We start from the raw sequence: 20,673 nt of genomic DNA, 5'->3' as shown, positions 1-20,673 counted from the left end.
GTACGGCGTTTCCCAAATCTGGAAAATATGTCTGCAGAGTCTCCAGGGGTCTTTAAAGCAGGGCTGTCCAGTCCTGGTCCTGGTGGGGTCAGTGTGTGTGTGTCTGCAGAGTCTCCAGGGGTCTTTAAAGCAGGGCTGTCCAGTCCTGCTCCTGGAGGGGTCAGTGTGTGTGTGTGTGTGTCTGCAGAGTCTCCAGGGGTCTTTAAAGCAGGGCTGTCCAGTCCTGGTCCTGGAGGGGTCAGTGTGTGTGTGTGTCTGCAGAGTCTCCAGGGGTCTTTAAAGCAGGGCTGTCCAGTCCTGGTCCTGGAGGGGTCAGTGTGTGTGTGTGTGTCTGCAGAGTCTCCAGGGTTCTTTAAAGCAGGGCTGTCCAGTCCTGGTCCTGGAGGGGTCAGTGTGTGTCTGCAGAGTCTCCAGGGGTCTTTAAAGCAGGGCTGTCCAGTCCTGGTCCTGGAGGGGTCAGTGTGTGTGTGTCTGCAGAGTCTCCAGGGGTCTTTAAAGCAGGGCTGTCCAGTCCTGGTCCTGGAGGGGTCAGTGTGTGTGTGTGTCTGCAGAGTCTCCAGGGGTCTTTAAAGCAGGGCTGTCCAGTCCTGGTCCTGGAGGGGTCAGTGTGTGTGTGTCTGCAGAGTCTCCAGGGGTCTTTAAAGCAGGGCTGTCCAGTCCTGGTCCTGGAGGGGTCAGTGTGTGTGTGTCTGCAGAGTCTCCAGGGGTCTTTAAAGCAGGGCTGTCCAGTCCTGGTCCTGGAGGGGTCAGTGTGTGTGTGTGTCTGCAGAGTCTCCAGGGGTCTTTAAAGCAGGGCTGTCCAGTCCTGGTCCTGGAGGGGTCAGTGTGTGTGTGTCTGCAGAGTCTCCAGGGGTCTTTAAAGCAGGGCTGTCCAGTCCTGGTCCTGGAGGGGTCAGTGTGTGTGTGTCTGCAGAGTCTCCAGGGGTCTTTAAAGCAGGGCTGTCCAGTCCTGGTCCTGGAGGGGTCAGTGTGTGTGTGTCTGCAGAGTCTCCAGGGGTCTTTAAAGCAGGGCTGTCCAGTCCTGGTCCTGGAGGGGTCAGTGTGTGTGTGTGTCTGCAGAGTCTCCAGGGGTCTTTAAAGCAGGGCTGTCCAGTCCTGGTCCTGGAGGGGTCAGTGTGTGTGTGTCTGCAGAGTCTCCAGGGGTCTTTAAAGCAGGGCTGTCCAGTCCTGGTCCTGGAGGGGTCAGTGTGTGTGTGTGTGTGTGTGTGTGTGTGTCTGCAGAGTCTCCAGCGGTCTTTAAAGCAGGGCTGTCCAGTCCTGGTCCTGGAGGGCTCGGAGGTGTCTGTATTTCGGGGTGAATGAGGGGTACGTGTAACGAACAGTTCTTTCCGGACCCTATGCGGACGACACAGTCCGACGGAGTGGGGAAACACTGGGGAAACGTCATGCAGGAAAACGGGGCTGAAGACAGGGGGGCGTGTCCAAGGTGCGCTGGTGCGCGGGGGAGGCGTGGCCGAGGCGAACAATCCGAGAGAGTAGTCCTTAGGGAAAATCCAAAACACACGAGTAAGTCCAAAACCAGGAGATCCATCAGAGGAAGGAATTAAAAACCACGAAGGCCGGGTCGGAACCGGCGGACGGGGAACAGGAACGGGAACCGAGGTTAAAACCTTAACGGGACCAGGCGCTTCCTGGTCCCGGACTCGCACGATATGGAAATCAGATGCAGAGCCCGGAAGAGCGTCAGCGCCTGGCTTTTAAGGTGGGCTGGGAATAGGGCGCAGGTGCATGGAATAAAGTCTTGAGTGATAGGGCTGGAGCACCCTTAAGGAGGGGGGACTAATATCGTGACAGTACGGTGTAAAGATCTGCTGCTTGAGCACCAATGGGGGGTTCACACTGGCACCCACAACCGCAGCCTGGCAGCGATGAGTCACAAAGGCTCTGCTGTCGGTGGAACCTGCGGGCGGGCCCTGACGTCACCAGGCAGCGTCGCCGCGAGGCGGGGGGGCCGGGGTGAGTAACCATGGCGACAGCCAACGCGTCCCGCTGTCGCGATGTCGCCTTTCTCCCGCCTCTCCTTCTAACAGCCGCCGGTTTGGGCTGCGGGGGGGCGGCGGCGGCGATGGTTTGGCTCTGTGTTGCCTTGCGGTTTCGCGCGGTTTCGCGCGGTTTATTGGATTGGGGGGGGGTGAGCCGGGAGGAGGTCAGGGCTGCCCGACATTTTATTCCATCTCACATCACCTGCAGGAGGGGCCGCTCCGTTCCCCCAGAGGTCTCTCCTCTCCCCCCGGGGGGAGTTTTACCTCCTCTCCTCTGGCCTGCTGCTGCAGTAGGATACCGTCAGGCGCTGTGTGATTCTGTGCTGTGGTCTACAGCACTGATCGTCCATGATCTATCATGCTTATTGCACCCTGCGCTCAGTACCTGGAGAGGGAGGTACTATCAGGCCTGGTACCCCCAGAGGTCTCTCCTCTCCCCCCTGGGGGAGTTTTACCTCCTCTCCTCTGGCCTGCTACTGCAGTAGGATACCGTCAGGCGCTGTATGATTCTGTGCTGTGGTCTACAGCACTGATAGTCCATGATCTATCATGCTTATTGCACCCTGCGCTCAGTACCTGAAGAGGGAGGTACTATCAGGCCTGCGACCCCCAGAGGTCTCTCCTCTCCCCCCGGGGGGAGTTTTACCTCCTCTCCTCTGGCCTGCTGCTGCAGTAGGATACCGTCAGGCGCTGTGTGATTCTGTGCTGTGGTCTACAGCACTGATCGTCCATGATCTATCATGCTTATTGCACCCTGCGCTCAGTACCTGAAGAGGGAGGTACTATCAGGCCTGCGACCCCCAGAGGTCTCTCCTCTCCCCCCGGGGGGAGTTTTACCTCCTCTCCTCTGGCCTGCTGCTGCAGTAGGATACCGTCAGGCGCTGTGTGATTCTGTGCTGTGGTCTACAGCACTGATCGTCCATGATCTATCATGCTTATTGCACCCTGTGCTCAGTACCTGGAGAGGGAGGTACTATCAGGCCTGCGACCCCCAGAGGTCTCTCCTCTCTACCCCCCGGGGGGAGTTTTACCTCCTCTCCTCTGGCCTGCTGCTGCAGTAGGATACCGTCAGGCGCTGTGTGATTCTGTGCTGTGGTCTACAGCACTGATAGTCCATGACCTATCATGCTTATTGCACCCTGCGCTCAGTACCTGGAGAGGGGGTGTCACCAGGCCTGGTACCCCCAGAGGTCTCTCCTCTCCCCCCGGGGGGAGTTTTACCTCCTCTCCTCTGGCCTGCTGCTGCAGTAGGATACCGTCAGGCGCTGTGTGATTCTGTGCTGTGGCCTACAGCACTGATCGTCCATGATCTATCATGCTTATTGCACCCTGCGCTCAGTACCTGAAGAGGGAGGTACTATCAGGCCTGCGACCCCCAGAGGTCTCTCCTCCCCCCCTGCGGGGAGTTTTACCTCCTCTCCTCTGGCCTGCTGCTGCAGTAGGATACCGTCAGGCGCTGTGTGATTCTGTGCTGTGGTCTACAGCACTGATAGTCCATGATCTATCATGCTTATTGCACCCTGCGCTCAGTACCTGGAGAGGGGGTGTCACCAGGCCTGGTACCCCCAGAGGTCTCTCCTCTCCCCCTGGGGGGAGTTTTACCTCCTCTCCTCTGGCCTGCTGCTGCAGCAGGGTACCGTCAGGCGCTGTGTGATTCTGTGCTGTGGTCTACAGCACTGATCGTCCATGATCTATCATGCTTATTGCACCCTGCGCTCAGTACCTGAAGAGGGAGGTACTATCAGGCCTGCGACCCCCAGAGGTCTCTCCTCTCCCCCTGCAGGGAGTTTTACCTCCTCTCCTCTGGCCTGCTGCTGCAGTAGGATACCGTCAGGCGCTGTGTGATTCTGTGCTGTGGTCTACAGCACTGATAGTCCATGATCTATCATGCTTATTGCACCCTGCGCTCAGTACCTGGAGAGGGGGAGTCACCAGGCCTGGTACCCCCAGAGGTCTCTCCTCTCCCCCCGGGGGGAGTTTTGCCTCCTCTCCTCTGGCCTGCTGCTGCAGTAGGATACCGTCAGGCGCTGTGTGATTCTGTGCTGTGGTCTACAGCACTGATAGTCCATGATCTATCATGCTTATGTCTTTGTTGTAAATGTCTGTAATATGTCTGTAGATTTTATTTTACTTTTATTTTTTTTGTTTCGTTTCATGTTCATTTTATTCTTATTTGCTTTCGCAACACTGATTGTACCCGTCGGTCATGCCAATAAAGCACCTTGAGTTGACTTGAATTTTCTGTCGGGGGCTTTGCGATCCCGTAGCATTGCAGAGGGTGCCGTAGCAGATCAATATTGATTTGATTGGATTTAATGACCTCCTCAAACGAATCCACCCGATGAGAGCTCCAGTAACCTACTGTTATAAGGCCTTGAACTCCTCTGACGAATCGAAACGATCACCTGGAAATCAGCACTAACTTCCCATCCCTAAAACGATAACAATTTAACTTTATTATTGAGAGATAGATTGTTCTTGAAAAGTTGATGTGTGGATAACCTCGCTGTTGGATTCGACCGAGAGATGCGTTGTTGTAACACAACATTCTGTTATCAAGAGCGATATAAACCAGCTCTCCAAAGGTGTTATTTTCGAGAAGAATACGGACAGAGCTATTTGCGGGAGTGGTGAGAAAGACAACAAAAATGACATCAAAATTGTTATTTTTGAAATCCGGGAGAGTTCGGAGTTTGTTCATTCCTTCTGATCTCGCCCGAGAGCGAATGGGTTCGCCGAATTTTTTTTTGTTTAGTTGGTCTGGGTATTGACCGCAATGACTACGAAGATGACACATCATGACTTTTTTTAACGTTTTAGTCATCTTGAGAAAACCGCTTACTCAATCAGGGAGGAAATTAGCGGTTAATTGATGTAACCCGATGTAAATTTGTACAGTTTGTGGACAAAATACTCCTGTTTCTTGTTAGTCACCTCAGTACACCTTCTTTTTCTTGTTCTTCAGACACAGGTACTGGTATTTGTTTATCACACAGACGGAAAGGAACAGGAGGGAAAGAAAGTAATGAACGAGTACTCAATTTCATAAATAGAGTAGCCGTTAAAAACAGAAAACGATTTTCAAATTAAATATATATATATATGATCGGCGGTTAATTTAACGTCGTCACGCCTTTAAAAAAAGACCAGCCCGGTCTAAAAAAAAAAACAAACTACCCAACAATGAAAGAAAACGGAAACAACCCCGCCTCCAAAAAAAAAAACACGTATATCGACGTAAAAATTAAACGTTAAAATGTTTCTTTCTCGTTTCGCTCGGCAGCCCGTATCGCGAGTGGCGGGCAGCCCGGGGCGCTGAAGGTCGCGGCCGCTGTGAAGTGGGCTGCGGGAGGCGGGGAGGGGGAGCCGGGAAACCCCGAGGCTGCCCGCGGCCTACAGCTCGGAGCCCGGCGCGGTGTGAAGTGGTTTGGTCGGGGGGAGGGCCCACCAGCGTCTCGAAACCGAATCTGCTTTGTTTCACAAAACCTCAGACGGTATTCTTTAAAAAAAAAAAACTCGAAACTACCTGCAGGAATGTACATTTGAAAATTCAAAGGCAGTTCCCCCCTCTTGGAAAGTGTTTTCTGAGCTGTTTTCGCTCCTTTTACTTCCCTATTTAATTTATTTCTGCGGGCTTGTCTGGGGGCTGTCTGTACTCGGTCAAATCTTGGGCCATATTCACGTTTCCTTTTTCTTATTTCCTAAACGCCATGATTTTTTAAAATCAAATTCAACTAGGACAGCAGGCTGGGGAGATGCAGTTCGATGGCAGACCTCATTATCAGGCTTGCTGCTGTTAAGTGGTGTAGGTGGACTAGAAGTTGGTGTTTTTTCCTCTAGATTAGCGCTCCCGAACCGTGGTCTCAGTTTCCAGTGCAGCATGGCTGCCTCGCACTGCTGGGACTCTGGGTTCATCTCCTGGGGTACTGTCTGTGTGGAGCTTGCATGTTCCCTCTAGGTTTGCCTGCAGAGTGTGTGAGTGTGTGTGTGTGTCCTGTGATGGACTGGTGTCCTGTCCAGGGTGTGTGAGTATGTGTGTGCGTCCTGTGATGGACTGGTGTCCTGTCCAGGGTGTGTGAGTGTGTGTGTGTCCTGTGATGGACTGGTGTCCTGTCCAGAGTGTGTGAGTGTGTGTGTGTCCTGTGAGGGACTGGTGTCCTGTCCAGGGTGTGTGAGTGTGTGTGTGTGTGTGTGTGTCCTGTGAGGGACTGGTGTCCTGTCCAGGGTGTGTGAGTGTGTGTGTGTGTGTGTGTGTGTGTGTGTGTGTGTGTCCTGTGATGGACTGCTGTCCTGTCCAGGGTGAACCCTGCCTTGTGCCTGTTGCTTGCTGGGACAGACTCCAGCTCCCCCCTGTGACCCTGGACTGGAGAGAGCTGGGGGAAGATGGCTGGATGGATCCCAGTTTCCCAGTATGGGGACAATCTGCTGTAGGATGGTTGATGTTAAACCAAAGTCCTGACTACTTGCTCATTACAGCTCCAGGGACACTCTTTGTAGGAGTGGAGGTGTTCACCCTGGTGTCCTTGATTCACCTGCTCGAACACATTCTCTCTCCTCCCTTTCATCTCCTGGTGCAGAACGATCGCCGTGGGTCTCCCAGGTGGGGATACTGGTGCAGACTGATCACTGTGTGTCTCCCAGGTGGGGTTACTGGTGCAGAATGATCACTGTGCGTCTCCCAGGTGGGGATACTGGTGCAGAACGATCGCTGTGCGTCTCCCAGGTGGGGTTACTGGTGCAGAATGATCACTGTGCGTCTCCCAGGTGGGGTTACTGGTGCAGAATGATCACTGTGTGTCTCCCAGGTGGGGATACTGGTGCAGAATGATCACTGTGTGTCTCCCAGGTGGGGTTACTGGTACAGAATGATCACTGTGCGTCTCCCAGGTGGGGTTACTGGTGCAGAATGATCGCTGTGTGTCTCCCAGGTGGGGATACTGGTGCAGAATGATCCCTGTGTGTCTCCCAGGTGGGGATACTGGTGCAGAATGATCACTGTGCGTCTCCCAGGTGGGGATACTGGTGCAGAACGATCACTGTGCGTCTCCCAGGTGAGGATACTGGTGCAGAACGATCACTGTGCATCTCCCAGGTGAGGATACTGGTGCAGAACGATCACTGTGCGTCTCCCAGGTGGGGTTACTGGTGCTGAACGATCACTGTGTGTCTCCCAGGTGGGTTTTACTGGTGCAGGATGATCGCCGTGCGTCTCCCAGGTGGGGTCATTGGTGCAGACTGATCACTGTGCGTCTCCCAGGTGGGGTTACTGGTGCACACTGATCGCTGTGCGTCTCCCAGTATGAAAGGCACTATATGAATGCTAGGGACCACTGCTACCACTGGACTGCAATGGCGGATTCCACTGCGTTTAATTAGACGCGCTGTGGTACTCAGTGGGACAGAAATATAAAGCAGAATTATTAGTTGCTCTAATTACTGAGGCAGTAGGTTAAAAAAAAACTATATTAACAGAAACTAAAGAGCAGTTTTCAGCCACCCACAGGAACTTACTAGGAAAAAGGATGTGCCGTCGAGCTGCAGTGCAGGTGTTCAGATCGCCCCGTTGGTCAGTATTTCAAGAAAATGCCCCCCAAATAGCTCTCGATAGCTTCCGTTTCTCCTGTCTGCAGGCTCTGACACTCTGACAGCAGAAATTGGATTTCCCCTAACATAGGTGACCTCATTCAGAGCTCCGACTCTCTGCGTAACTTGACCTCATTTAGAATTGAGGGATGGCATGACTAGTGATGATGTTCAGGAGAATAAATAAAGTGGTGAGGTGAGCTGTTCACTGAAAATACAGACCCCCTACCTCCCACCTTGCCCACACTCTGTCAGTGTAGTGTTCATGTCCTGGAGTGTCCAGTCAGGGTGTCTGTATGAACCCCTCTCTCTCTCAGTGCAGTGTTCATGTACTGGAGTGTCCAGTCAGTGTGTGTGTATGAACCCCTCTCTCTCTCAGTGCAGTGTTCATGTCCTGGAGTGTCCAGTCAGTGTGTGTGTATGAACCCCTCTCTCTCTCAGTGCAGTGTTCATGTACTGGAGTGTCCAGTCAGTGTGTCTGTATGAACCCCTCTCTCTCTCAGTGCAGTGTTCATGTACTGAAGTGTCCAGTCAGTGTGTCTGTATGAACCCCTCTCTCTCTCAGTGCAGTGTTCATGTACTGGAGTGTCCAGTCAGTGTGTCTGTGTGAACCCCTCTCTCTCTCAGTGCAGTGTTCATGTACTGGAGTGTCCAGTCACAGGTGTTAGAGCCACCTCTTGTTTGTGACAGGTCTTGTGTCGTCTCAGCCAGACCTAGCTTCACTAAGTAGAGTTTTCGACTTACACAGCAGTGCGTATTTAGCAACCAAGAGGCGCGCCACAGAGACCAAACCACCACAGACTTCGGGCCGAAAAATATAAATAGATTTCACTTTATTGGGCCGGAAAATAGCATTTAAAAAAAACAAAAAGGTCAATAAATAACACCAATAAATAATTTCCATTTCCACTTGTCCAAAAAAAAATATACATTCATTCCTTCTTTTGTTTCCCAACCGGGCGCTGTCGTGCGGCCAGACGAATCAATAAATAAGTCATAAAATACTGATCAGGTCATCCGGAAACCGGGTTTTTATCCCCGTACGCTAAATGCTCATTTGCACCCGGGAGGTGCTTCTCGAGCTCTGCTTTTAATGTAAAATGGGTTCTGCGACATTTCAATATGAAACAGGTGCCCTGACGGAGCCCGATCGCTTCCTTAGCTGGGGCTCGTGGGGCAGGGCGTGACATCACTTCCTGCGGCGCAGGGGTAGTGTTCCCCCTGGAGGGGGACGGGGGGGGGGGGGTTCTTCGTCAGGAGGAGGAGGAGGAGGAAGACCGCGCCGAAGTGCTCGGACCTGAAAGTGGGTCAGGGAGAATTTCGGGGCGCAGGCCCTCCTCCTCCTCCTCCTCCTCCTCCTCCGGCGGGTGGCGCCACCCCCCCTCCTCTACTGCAGCTCGGGGGCCACGGCGAAGGCCCCCAGGAAGGTCTTCTGGTCGTCCAGCAGGCCGAGGGGCCCCGCGGTCACCCGCAGCCTGTCGCCCCCCAGCAGCTTGAAGAGCGCCGCCTGGTACAGGGGCACCGTCCAGAACCGGCCCGGCCCGCCCGGCGGGCAGGGCGAGCGCGCCGCACTCAGCAGGGGCACGAAGTCCGGGTACGAGGGGCTGTGGCGCTCCACCTGCAGGGACAGCGGCTCCGGCCGGCCCCCGCAGGGGCCCCCCGCCCCCGGGGAGGAGGAGGAGGAGAAGGTGGCCTGGGCGTACAGGAAGTAGAGGCCGGCGCGGGGCACCAGCAGCTCGCGGCCGTCGGCCGACAGCTCCATGCCCTGCTGGAGGAAGGCCTGGTCCATGTCGCTCAGCCAGCGCAGGGGGGTGCCGGGCTGCTGGGAGGAGTTCGCTGTGGCGCGGAGAGAGTGAGACGGGTGGGTTACTACCCTCGCCGCTTCCCCCCCGACACGGAGGTCTTGTTTTTCAGCTTGTGGCCACAGTGTCCTGTCCACATGGCGTGTCTGACCCCGTCACTCATACACACTCTCACCCGTTCATACACACTCACCCATTCATACACACTCTCACCCCATCACTCATACACACTCACTCATTCATACACACTCTCACCCCATCACAAAGACACTCACTCACCCATTCATACACACTCACCCATTCATACACACTCTCTCCCCATCACTCATACACACTCACCCATTCATACACACTCTCACCCCGTCACTCATATACACTCACTCATTCATACACACTCTCACCCCATCACTCATACACACTCACTCATTCATACACACTCTCACCCCATCACAAAGACACTCACTCACCTGTTCATACACACACTCACCCGTTCATACATCACTCATACACACTCACCCATTCATACACACTCTCACCCCATCACAAAGACACTCACCCGTTCATACACACTCTCACCCCATCACAAAGACACTCACCCGTTCATACACACTCTCACCCCATCACTCATACACAATCACTCATTCAAACGCACTCTCACCCCATCACTCATACACACTCACTCATTCATATATACTCTCACCCCATCACTCATACACACTCACTCATTCATATATACTCTCACCCCATCACTCATACACACTCACCCATTCATACACACTCTCACCCCATCACTCATACACACTCACCCATTCATACACACTCTCACCCCATCACAAAGACACTCACTCACCCGTTCATACACACTCTCACCCCATCACAAAGACACTCACTCACCCATTCATACACACTCACCCATTCATACACACTCTCACCCGTTCATACACACTCTCACCCCATCACTCATACACACTCACCCATTCATACACACTCTCACCCCATCACAAAGACACTCACCCATTCATACACACTCTCACCCCATCACTCATACACACTCACCCATTCATACACACTCTCACCACATCAATCATACACACTCACCCATTCATACACACTCTCACCCCATCACTCATACACACTCACCCATTCATACACACTCTCACCCCATCACTCATACACACTCACCCATTCATACACACTCTCACCACATCAATCATACACACTCAATCATTCATACACACTCTCACCCCATCACTCATACACACTCACTCATTCATACACACTCTCACCCGTTCATACACACTCTCACCCCGTCACTCATACACACTCTCACCCGTTCATACACACTCACCCGTTCATACACACTCTCACCCCATCACAAAGACATTCACCCGTTCATACACACTCTCACCCCATCACTCATACACACTCACCCATTCATACACACTCTCACCACATCAATCATACACACTCAATCATTCATACACACTCTCACCACATCAATCATACACACTCAATCATTCATACACACTCTCACCCCATCACTCATACACACTCACTCATTCATACACACTCTCACCCGTTCATACACACTCTCACCCCGTCACTCATACACACTCTCACCCGTTCATACACACTCACCCGTTCATACACACTCTCACCCCATCACAAAGACATTCACCCGTTCATACACACTCACCCATTCATACGCACTCTCACCCCGTCACTCATACACACTCTCACTCATTCATACGCACTCTCACCCCGTCACTCATACACTCTCACCCATTCATACACACTCACTCATTCATACGCACTCTCACCCCATCACTCATACACACTCACTCATTCATACGCACTCTCACCCCGTCACTCATACACACTCACCCATTCATACGCACTCTCACCCCGTCACTCATACACACTCACTGTCTCTCAGGCTCACACACTCTCTCCCTGGGCCTGTGTTTCAGAGCCGACCCGTTGCAGCGCGGGCCGCGGGTCAGCGGGTCGAGGCGCCCCACTCACCCATGAGGTGCGCGGCCGGGTTCTGGGGCAGCTGTCCCATCTGCTTCAGGGTCTGGACGGCTGCAGAGAGAGAGGACCGGTCAGTCAGCGTCGGACTCTGAGATCACACACACGCACACACACACACACACACACACACACACTGGGTGTGTACCACTGTCTCTGCGATTTCACACACACACACACACACACACACACACACACACGCACACACACACACACACACACACTGGGTGTGTAACACAGTCTCTGCGATCTCACACACACACACTGGGTGTGTAGCACTGTCTCTGCGATCTTACACACAAACACTGGGTGTGTAGCACTGTCTCTGCGATCTTACACACACACACACACACTGGGTGTGTAGCACTGTCTCTGCGATCTCACACACACTGGGTGTGTAGCACTGTCTCTGCGATCTTACACACACAAACACTGGGTGTGTACCACTGTCTCTGCGATCTTACACACACTGGGTGTGTAGCACTGTCTCTGCGATCTTACACACACACCCTGGGTGTGTAGCACTGTCTCTGCGATCTTACACACACACTGGGTGTGTAACACTGTCTCTGCGATCTTACACACACACACTGGGTGTGTAGCACTGTCTCTGTGATCTTATACACAAACACACACTGGGTGTGTAGCACTGTCTCTGCGATCTTACACACACACTGGGTGTGTAGCACTGTCTCTGCGATCTTACACACACACACACTGGGTGTGTAGCACTGTCTCTGCGATCTTACACACACACACTGGGTGTGTAGCACTGTCTCTGTGATCTTATACACAAACACACACTGGGTGTGTAACATTGTCTCTGCGATCTTACACACACACACTGGGTGTGTAGCACTGTCTCTGTGATCTTATACACAAACACACACTGGGTGTGTAGCACTGTATCTGCGATCTTACACACACACACTCTGGGTGTGTAGCACTGTCTGCTCTCACACACACACACACTGGGTGTGTAGCACTGTCTCTGCGATCACACACACACACACTGGGTGTGTAGCACTGTCTCTGCAATCTTACACACACACACACTGGGTGTGTAGCACTGTCTCTGCGATCTTACACACACACACACACACACACACACACACACTCACCGCTCTGTGTGTTGCTGTCGGAGCTGTCCCACATGTAAGCTGCTGCCTCTGTCTTCGGGTCGGCCTGGGGGGAGAGGAGAGACCCGTGAGTTATCAGCACAGCTCACACTCACAGAGACCCGGGTCCGGTCCGGGCCGGTCCAGGCCGCCCCAGATAGGAGGGGGGTTAGTGACTTCCAGGGGGGCAGTACTGGCTTGGATACCCCCGTAGGGGCACCCCAACTTGAACCCCCCAACCCAGCCCTGGTTCCCACAACTCCTCAGTAACGCCGCCGACGGCGGGAGACGTACACTTAACGCCTTTCTTGTCGTCTTTCTCGGGTCGGGTCTGTCTGTCTCTGTGTCTCTGTGTCTCTGTGTCTCTGTTTCTGTCTATCTGTTGGTTTGTTGGTTTGTCTGTGTGTGTGTTTGTCTGTGTGTTTCTGTGTCTGTGTGTGTGTGAGTCTGTGAGTCTGTGAGTCTGTTTGTCTGTGTGTGTGTTTGTCTGTCTGTGTGTCTGTGAGTCTGTCTGTCTGTCTGTCTGTCTGTCTGTCTGTCTGTTTGTCTGTTTGTCTGTTTGTCTGTTTGTCTGTTTGTCTGTTTGTCTGTTTGTCTGTTTGTCTGTCTGTTTGTCTGTCTGTTTGTCTGTCTGTTTGTCTGTCTGTTTGTCTGTTTGTCTGTCTGTTTGTCTGTCTGTTTGTTTGTCTGTCTGTTTGTTTGTCTGCTTGTCTGTTTGTTTGTGTGTCTGTGTCTGTGTCTGTGTGTGTGTCTGTGTGTGTGTCTGTGTGTGTGTGTCTGTGTGTGTGTGTCTGTGTTTGTGTGTGTCTGTGTGTGTGTGTGTGTGTGTCAGTGTGTGTCAGTGTGTGTGTGTGTGTGTGTTGGTGTGGGAGCAGTTCCATGCCTGGTGTTGCGCGGACAGCCCCAGAAGCCGCCCCGGAGCAGTTGCACACCCCCGGTCCCCCCGTCCTCCCGCGGGCGAAAGACCCTCACCTGCCGCGGCCCGGGCCTCGCGCCCCACAGCGCCAGCGCCAGCAGCACGCCGGCCGCCGCCGCCATGGCGACCAGCGACGCCACGCCGAGGCTCAGGAGCAGCCGGCGGCCCTGCCCCCCGGCCCTGCCCCTCCTCCTCCTCCTCCTGCTCGCCTCTTCCTCCCCCGGTCCGGGCCGGCCGCCCTCCAGGTCCGGCGCCGTGGCAACGGTCTTGTCCTCCATCGCGCCGGCGTTGTGCGTTGTGCGTTGTGCGTGTGTGAGCTCTTACTCCGCGGCCGGGCTGTCGAGGGTGCCCCTGCAGGCTGTTGTCTGCTCCCGCCCGGGTTCGAGTTTCTGACTCTCTCTCTCTCTCTCTCTCTCTCTCTCTCCCTCGCTCCTCTCGCTGGCCGTCTCTCCTGCCTCTGTCTCACTCTGTCCGTCCCCCCGCCGGCGTCTCTCGGGTTTTATGTCCCGCGGAGTTCGGCGTGGAACTTCTCTCCCTGCGAGAGGGATTTTCCCCCCTCCCTCCACACACACACACACACACACCGGGACCGAAAACCCGGCGGTTTCGCTTTCTTTCCACGCCGCGCGGTTTTTCGTTTGCCTCTCTCTCTCTCTCTCTCTTTCCTTTTCCCTCCTCCTTCCTCCCCTGGGGCTCTGTGGAGCGGAGAGGCCCGGTGATGTCAGGGGAGCCGGGGAAGGGCGACGCGTAGTGAAAGTGGAATTGTGTGTGTGTGTGTGCTGCAGCTGTACGGTCACAAACTATACCTAAAACATAGAGCTCCAGTCCAGTAGAACAGTCTGTTACAATAGGAGCTCCAGTCCCAGTGCAGTAGACCAGTCTGTTACAATAGGAGCCCCAGTCCCAGTGCAGTAGAACAGTCCTGTTACAATAGGAGCTCCAGTCCCAGTGCAGTAGAACAGTCTGTTACAATAGGAGCTCCAGTCCCAGTCCAGTAGAACAGTCTGTTACAATAGGAGCTCCAGTCCCAGTCCAGTAGACCAGTCTGTTACAATAGGAGCTCCAGTCCCAGTCCAGTAGACCAGTCTGTTACAATAGGAGCTCCAGTCCCAGTGCAGTAGAACAGTCTGTTACAATAGGAGCTCCAGTCCCAGTGCAGTAGACCAGTCTGTTACAATAGGAGCTCCAGTCCCAGTCCAGTAGAACAGTCTGTTACAATAGGAGCTCCAGTCCCAGTCCAGTAGAACAGTCTGTTACAATAGGAGCTCCAGTCCCAGTCCAGTAGAACAGTCTGTTACAATAGGAGCTCCAGTCCCAGTCCAGTAGAACAGTCTGTTACAATAGGAGCTCCAGTCCCAGTCCAGTAGAACAGTCTGTTACAATAGGAGCCCCAGTCCCAGTCCAGTAGACCAGTCTGTTACAATAGGAGCTCCAGTCCCAGTGCAGTAGACCAGTCTGTTACAATAGGAGCTCCAGTCCCAGTGCAGTAGACCAGTCTGTTACAATAGGAGCCCCAGTCCCAGTCCAGTAGAACAGTCTGTTACAGTAGGAGCTCCAGTCCCAGTCCAGTAGAACAGTCCTGTTACAATAGGAGCTCCAGTCCCAGTGCAGTAGACCAGTCCTGTTACAATAGGAGCTACAGTCCCAGTCCAGTAGACCAGTCTGTTACAATAGGAGCTCCAGTCCCAGTCCAGTAGAACAGTCTGTTACAATAGGAGCTCCAGTCCCAGTGCAGTAGAACAGTCTGTTACAATAGGAGCTCCAGTCCCAGTCCAGTAGAACAGTCTGTTACAATAGGAGCTCCAGTCCCAGTCCAGTAGACCAGTCTGTTACAATAGGAGCTCCAGTCCCAGTGCAGTAGAACAGTCTGTTACAATAGGAGCTCCAGTCCCAGTCCAGTAGAACAGTCTGTTACAATAGGAGCTCCAGTCCCAGTCCAGTAGAACAGTCTGTTACAATAGGAGCTCCAGTCCCAGTGCAGTAGAACAGTCTGTTACAATAGGAGCTCCAGTCCCAGTCCAGTAGAACAGTCTGTTACAATAGGAGCTCCAGTCCCAGTCCAGTAGAACAGTCTGTTACAGTAGGAGCTCCAGTCCCAGTCCAGTAGAACAGTCTGTTACAATAGGAGCCCCAGTCCCAGTGCAGTAGACCAGTCCTGTTACAATAGGAGCTCCAGTCCCAGTCCAGTAGGACAGTCTGTTACAATAGGGGCTACAGTCCCAGTCCAGTAGAACAGTCTGTTACAATAGGAGCTCCAGTCCCAGTCCAGTAGAACAGTCTGTTACAATAGGAGCCCCAGTCCCAGTGCAGTAGACCAGTCCTGTTACAATAGGAGCTCCAGTCCCAGTACAGTAGGACAGTCTGTTACAATAGGGGCTACAGTCCCAGTCCAGTAGAACAGTCTGTTACAATAGGAGCTCCAGTCCCAGTCCAGTAGAACAGTCTGTTACAATAGGAGCTCCAGTCCCAGTCCAGTAGACCAGTCTGTTACAACAGGAGCTCCAGTCCCAGTCCAGTAGAACAGTCTGTTACAATAGGAGCTCCAGTCCCAGTCCAGTAGAACAGTCTGTTACAATAGGAGCCCCAGTCCCAGTGCAGTAGGACAGTCTGTTACAATAGGGGCTACAGTCCCAGTCCAGTAGAACAGTCTGTTACAATAGGAGCTCCAGTCCCAGTCCAGTAGACCAGTCTGTTACAATAGGAGCTCCAGTCCCAGTGCAGTAGACCAGTCTGTTACAATAGGAGCTCCAGTCCCAGTGCAGTAGACCAGTCTGTTACAATAGGAGCTCCAGTCCCAGTGCAGTAGACCAGTCTGTTACAATAGGAGCTCCAGTCCCAGTGCAGTAGACCAGTCTGTTACAATAGGAGCTCCAGTCCCAGTCCAGTAGACCAGTCTGTTACAATAGGAGCTCCAGTCCCAGTCCAGTAGACCAGTCCTGTTACAATAGGAGCTCCAGTCCCAGTCCAGTAGAACAGTCTGTTACAATAGGAGCTCCAGTCCCAGTCCAGTAGACCAGTCTGTTACAATAGGAGCTCCAGTCCCAGTCCAGTAGAACAGTCTGTTACAATAGGAGCTCCAGTCCCAGTGCAGTAGAACAGTCTGTTACAATAGGAGCTCCAGTCCCAGTGCAGTAGACCAGTCTGTTACAATAGGAGCTCCAGTCCCAGTGCAGTAGACCAGTCTGTTACAATAGGAGCTCCAGTCCCAGTGCAGTAGAACAGTCTGTTACAATAGGAGCCCCAGTCCCAGTGCAGTAGACCAGTCCTGTTTCTACAGAAGTATTAAACCACAGAAGTGGAAAGATGTCTGTGGAGTTATAACAGATCTAGGTCACCTCTCAGAAGTGGATCATCCACAGAGCCCTGGCACAGGCTGTGCTGAACACCGTTACAAGAAACTCGCAGGGTTAGTGGAAATTTAGGTGTCAGCATCCAGAGAAGTCAGGATCAGAGGTACGTGGGCAGAGAGGTGTGAACAGACATCGCTGGCAGTGTGCGTGTTACAGTCTCGTCGCTGAGGGTTGTGCGATTGTATTCCAGCCATTTTTTGACCACTTGATCCAGTCCAGGGTCACTGACTGGGAGAGCTGGAGTCTGTCCCAGCAAGCGACAGGCACAAGGCAGGGCTCACCCTGGACAGGACAGCAGTCCATCACAGGACACACACACACTCACACAACCTGGACAGGACACCAGTCCATCACAGGACACACACACACTCACACACCCTGGACAGGACACCAGTCCATCACAGGATACACACACACTCACACTCACACACCTTGGACAGGACAGCAGTCCATCACAGGACACACACACACTCACACACCCTAGACAGGACACCAGTCCATCACAGGACACACACACTCACTCACACATCCTGGACAGGACACCAGTCCATCACAGGACACACACACACACACACACACACACACACACACACACTCACACACCCTGGACAGGACACCAGTCCATCACAGGACACACACACACACACACACTCACACACCCTGGACAGGACACCAGTCCATCACAGGACACAGACTCACACACCCTGGACAGGACACCAGTCCATCACAGGACACAGACTCACACACCCTAGACAGGACACCAGTCCATCACAGGACACACACACACACTCACACACCCTAGACAGGGCTATGAGAGGAAACCGGACCACCTCGCATAACACGAGGAGAACATGCAGACTCCCCACAGACAGCACCCCGGGAATGGAACCCTGAGCCCCCCCCCCCAGCGCCGTGTGTCAGCAATGGCAGACGTTGAGAGAACCTTCATGACTAAAGTAATATATGGGAAGTCGTTGGTTTAGCGAGGAGGAGGAGGAAGGAGAAAGATCGCCCTTTGATTCTTTAGGTCCTGAGAGGCGAGCGAGTTCGCTTCTCCGCCGTTGAATTGTTTGACCCTGAGGCAACTGCTGGCTTCATTTCAGGGTCCGAGGGCCGCAGACGCCCCAGGGCAGGAAGGTGGCGGGTTCAAGTCCAGAGGAGCCCGTGAGCCGGTCGGGGTACGCCGCACGCCTGGCTCAGGTAAATGACCGGGGAGGCCTGTGCGACCTTACTGACGTCTTTGTTGTTCGATACCCGAGACATCTGGATCAATCGGTAATTGATACGGGAGGTGCTTTGGAGGTGGGGGGAAAGGGACAACTTTACACAGAGGGGGGTGGGGGTGGGGAACAAGCTGCCCAGCCCTGTGGTTGAAGCCGATACCCTGGCTTCTCTCCGGACACGCCTGGGTGAGCAGTGCAATCTAGCCCAGAGCTGCGTGATACAGCCCAGAGCTGCGTGATACAGCCCAGCGCTGCGTGATACAGCCCAGTGTAATATAGCTCAGAGCAGTGTGATACAGCCCAGCGCAGTGTGATACAGCCCAGCTCAGTGTGATACAGCCCAGCGCAGTGTGATACAGCCCAGAGCTGCGTGATACAGCCCAGAGCTGCGTGATACAGCCCAGCTCAGTGTGATACAGCCCAGCTCAGTGTGATACAGCCCAGCTCAGTGTGCTATAGCCCAGCTCAGTGTTGATACAGCCCAGCTCAGTGTGCTACAGCCCAGAGCAGCGTGATACAGCCCAGTGTAATACAGCCCAGCCCAGTGTAATACAGCCCAGCGCAGTGTGATACAGCCCAGCGCAGTGTGATACAGCCCAGAGCAGTGTGATACAGCCCAGCTCAGTGTGATACAGCCCAGCCCAGTGTAATATAGCTCAGAGCAGTGTGATACAGCCCAGCTCAGTGTTGATACAGCCCAGCTCAGTGTGCTACAGCCCAGAGCTGCGTGATACAGCCCAGAGCTGCGTGATACAGCCCAGAGCTGCGTGATACAGCCCAGAGCAGTGTGATACAGCCCAGAGCAGTGTGATACAGCCCAGCGCTGTGTGATACAGCCCAGCGCTGTGTGATACAGCCCAGTGTAATATAGCTCAGAGCAGCGTGATACAGCCCAGAGCTGTGTGATACAGCCCAGTGTAATATAGCTCAGAGCAGTGTGATACAGCCCAGCGCAGTGTGATACAGCCCAGCTCAGTGTGATACAGCCCAGAGCAGTGTGATACAGCCCAGAGCTGTGTGATACAGCCCAGAGCTGTGTGATACAGCCCAGAGCAGTGTGATACAGCCCAGAGCAGTGTGATACAGCCCAGAGCTGCGTGATACAGCCCAGAGCTGCGTGATACAGCCCAGCTCAGTGTGATACAGCCCAGCTCAGTGTGATACAGCCCAGAGCTGCGTGATACAGCCCAGAGCTGCGTGATACAGCCCAGCGCAGTGTGATACAGCCCAGCTCAGTGTGATACAGCCCAGAGCAGTGTGATACAGCCCAGAGCTGCGTGATACAGCCCAGAGCTGCGTGATACAGCCCAGCTCAGTGTGATACAGCCCAGCTCAGTGTGATACAGCCCAGAGCTGCGTGATACAGCCCAGAGCAGCGTGATACAGCCCAGAGCAGCGTGATACAGCCCAGAGCTGCGTGATACAGCCCAGCGCAGTGTGATACAGCCCAGCGCAGTGTGATACAGCCCAGAGCTGCGTGATACAGCCCAGCGCAGTGTGATACAGCCCAGCGCAGTGTGATACAGCCCAGAGCTGCGTGATACAGCCCAGAGCTGCGTGATACAGCCCAGCGCAGTGTGATACAGCCCAGTGCAGTGTGATACAGCCCAGAGCTGCGTGATACAGCCCAGAGCTGCGTGATACAGCCCAGAGCTGCGTGATACAGCCGAGCCCAGTGTGATACAGCCGAGCCCAGTGTGATACAGCCCAGCGCAGTGTGATACAGCCCAGAGCTGCGTGATACAGCCCAGAGCTGCGTGATACAGCCCAGAGCTGCGTGATACAGCCCAGGGCAGTGTGATACAGCCCAGGGCAGTGTGATACAGCCCAGAGCTGCGTGATACAGCCCAGCTCAGTGTGATACAGCCCAGCGCTGTGTGATACAGCCCAGCTCAGTGTGATACAGCCCAGCGCTGTGTGATACAGCCCAGCTCAGTGTGATACAGCCCAGCTCAGTGTAATATAGCCCAGAGCAGTGTGATACAGCCCAGCGCAGTGTGATACAGCCCAGTGTAATACAGCCCAGCGCAGTGTGATACAGCCCAGCTCAGTGTGCTACAGCCCAGCTCAGTGTAATATAGCTCAGAGCAGTGTGATACAACCCAGCTCAGTGTTGATACAGCCCAGCTCAGTGTGCTACAGCCCAGAGCAGCGTGATACAGCCCAGAGCAGTGTGATACAGCCCAGCGCAGTGTGATACAGCCCAGTGTAATACAGCCCAGCGCAGTGTGATACAGCCCAGCGCAGTGTGATACAGCCCAGCTCAGTGTGATACAGCCCAGCTCAGTGTAATATAGCTCAGAGCAGTGTGATACAGCCCAGCTCAGTGTGCTACAGCCCAGAGCTGCGTGATACAGCCCAGCTCAGTGTAATATAGCTCAGAGCAGTGTGCTACAGCCCAGCGCAGTGTGCTACAGCCCAGCTCAGTGTTGATACAGCCCAGCTCAGTGTTGATACAGCCCAGCTCAGTGTTGATACAGCCCAGCGCAGTGTGATACAGCCCAGCTCAGTGTTGATACAGCCCAGCTCAGTGTTGATACAGCCCAGCGCAGTGTGATACAGCCCAGCGCAGTGTTGATACAGCCCAGCTCAGTGTTGATACAGCCCAGCTCAGTGTGCTACAGCCCAGCGCAGTGTGCTACAGCCCAGCTCAGTGTTGATACAGCCC

At 53.9% G+C, this 20,673-nt stretch overlaps 1 protein-coding gene across 1 annotated transcript; it reads right to left on the bottom strand.

The window, feature by feature from the left end:
* Nucleotides 1–8,940: 8,940 nt before the first annotated feature.
* LOC148662493 (lymphotoxin-alpha-like) lies at nucleotides 8,941–14,069 on the bottom strand. The gene is made up of 4 exons (XM_088632120.1): nucleotides 13,489–14,069; nucleotides 12,520–12,583; nucleotides 11,393–11,452; nucleotides 8,941–9,401 (listed from the first exon to the last, which is right to left on the bottom strand). The coding sequence occupies exons 1-4, from the start codon at nucleotides 13,708–13,710 to the stop codon at nucleotides 8,953–8,955; spliced, it is 795 nt and encodes a 264-aa protein (XP_088488246.1). The 5' UTR covers nucleotides 13,711–14,069; the 3' UTR covers nucleotides 8,941–8,952.
* Between the last annotated feature and the right edge of the window lie 6,604 nt (nucleotides 14,070–20,673).

Source organism: Lepisosteus platostomus, chromosome 5, assembly GCF_059453375.1.
Source record: "Lepisosteus platostomus isolate fLepPlt1 chromosome 5, fLepPlt1.hap1, whole genome shotgun sequence".
Lineage (NCBI taxonomy): Eukaryota > Metazoa > Chordata > Actinopteri > Semionotiformes > Lepisosteidae > Lepisosteus > Lepisosteus platostomus.
The sequence above is the reverse complement of the archived record's forward strand: the minus strand, read 5'-3'. Positions and strand labels throughout refer to the sequence as shown.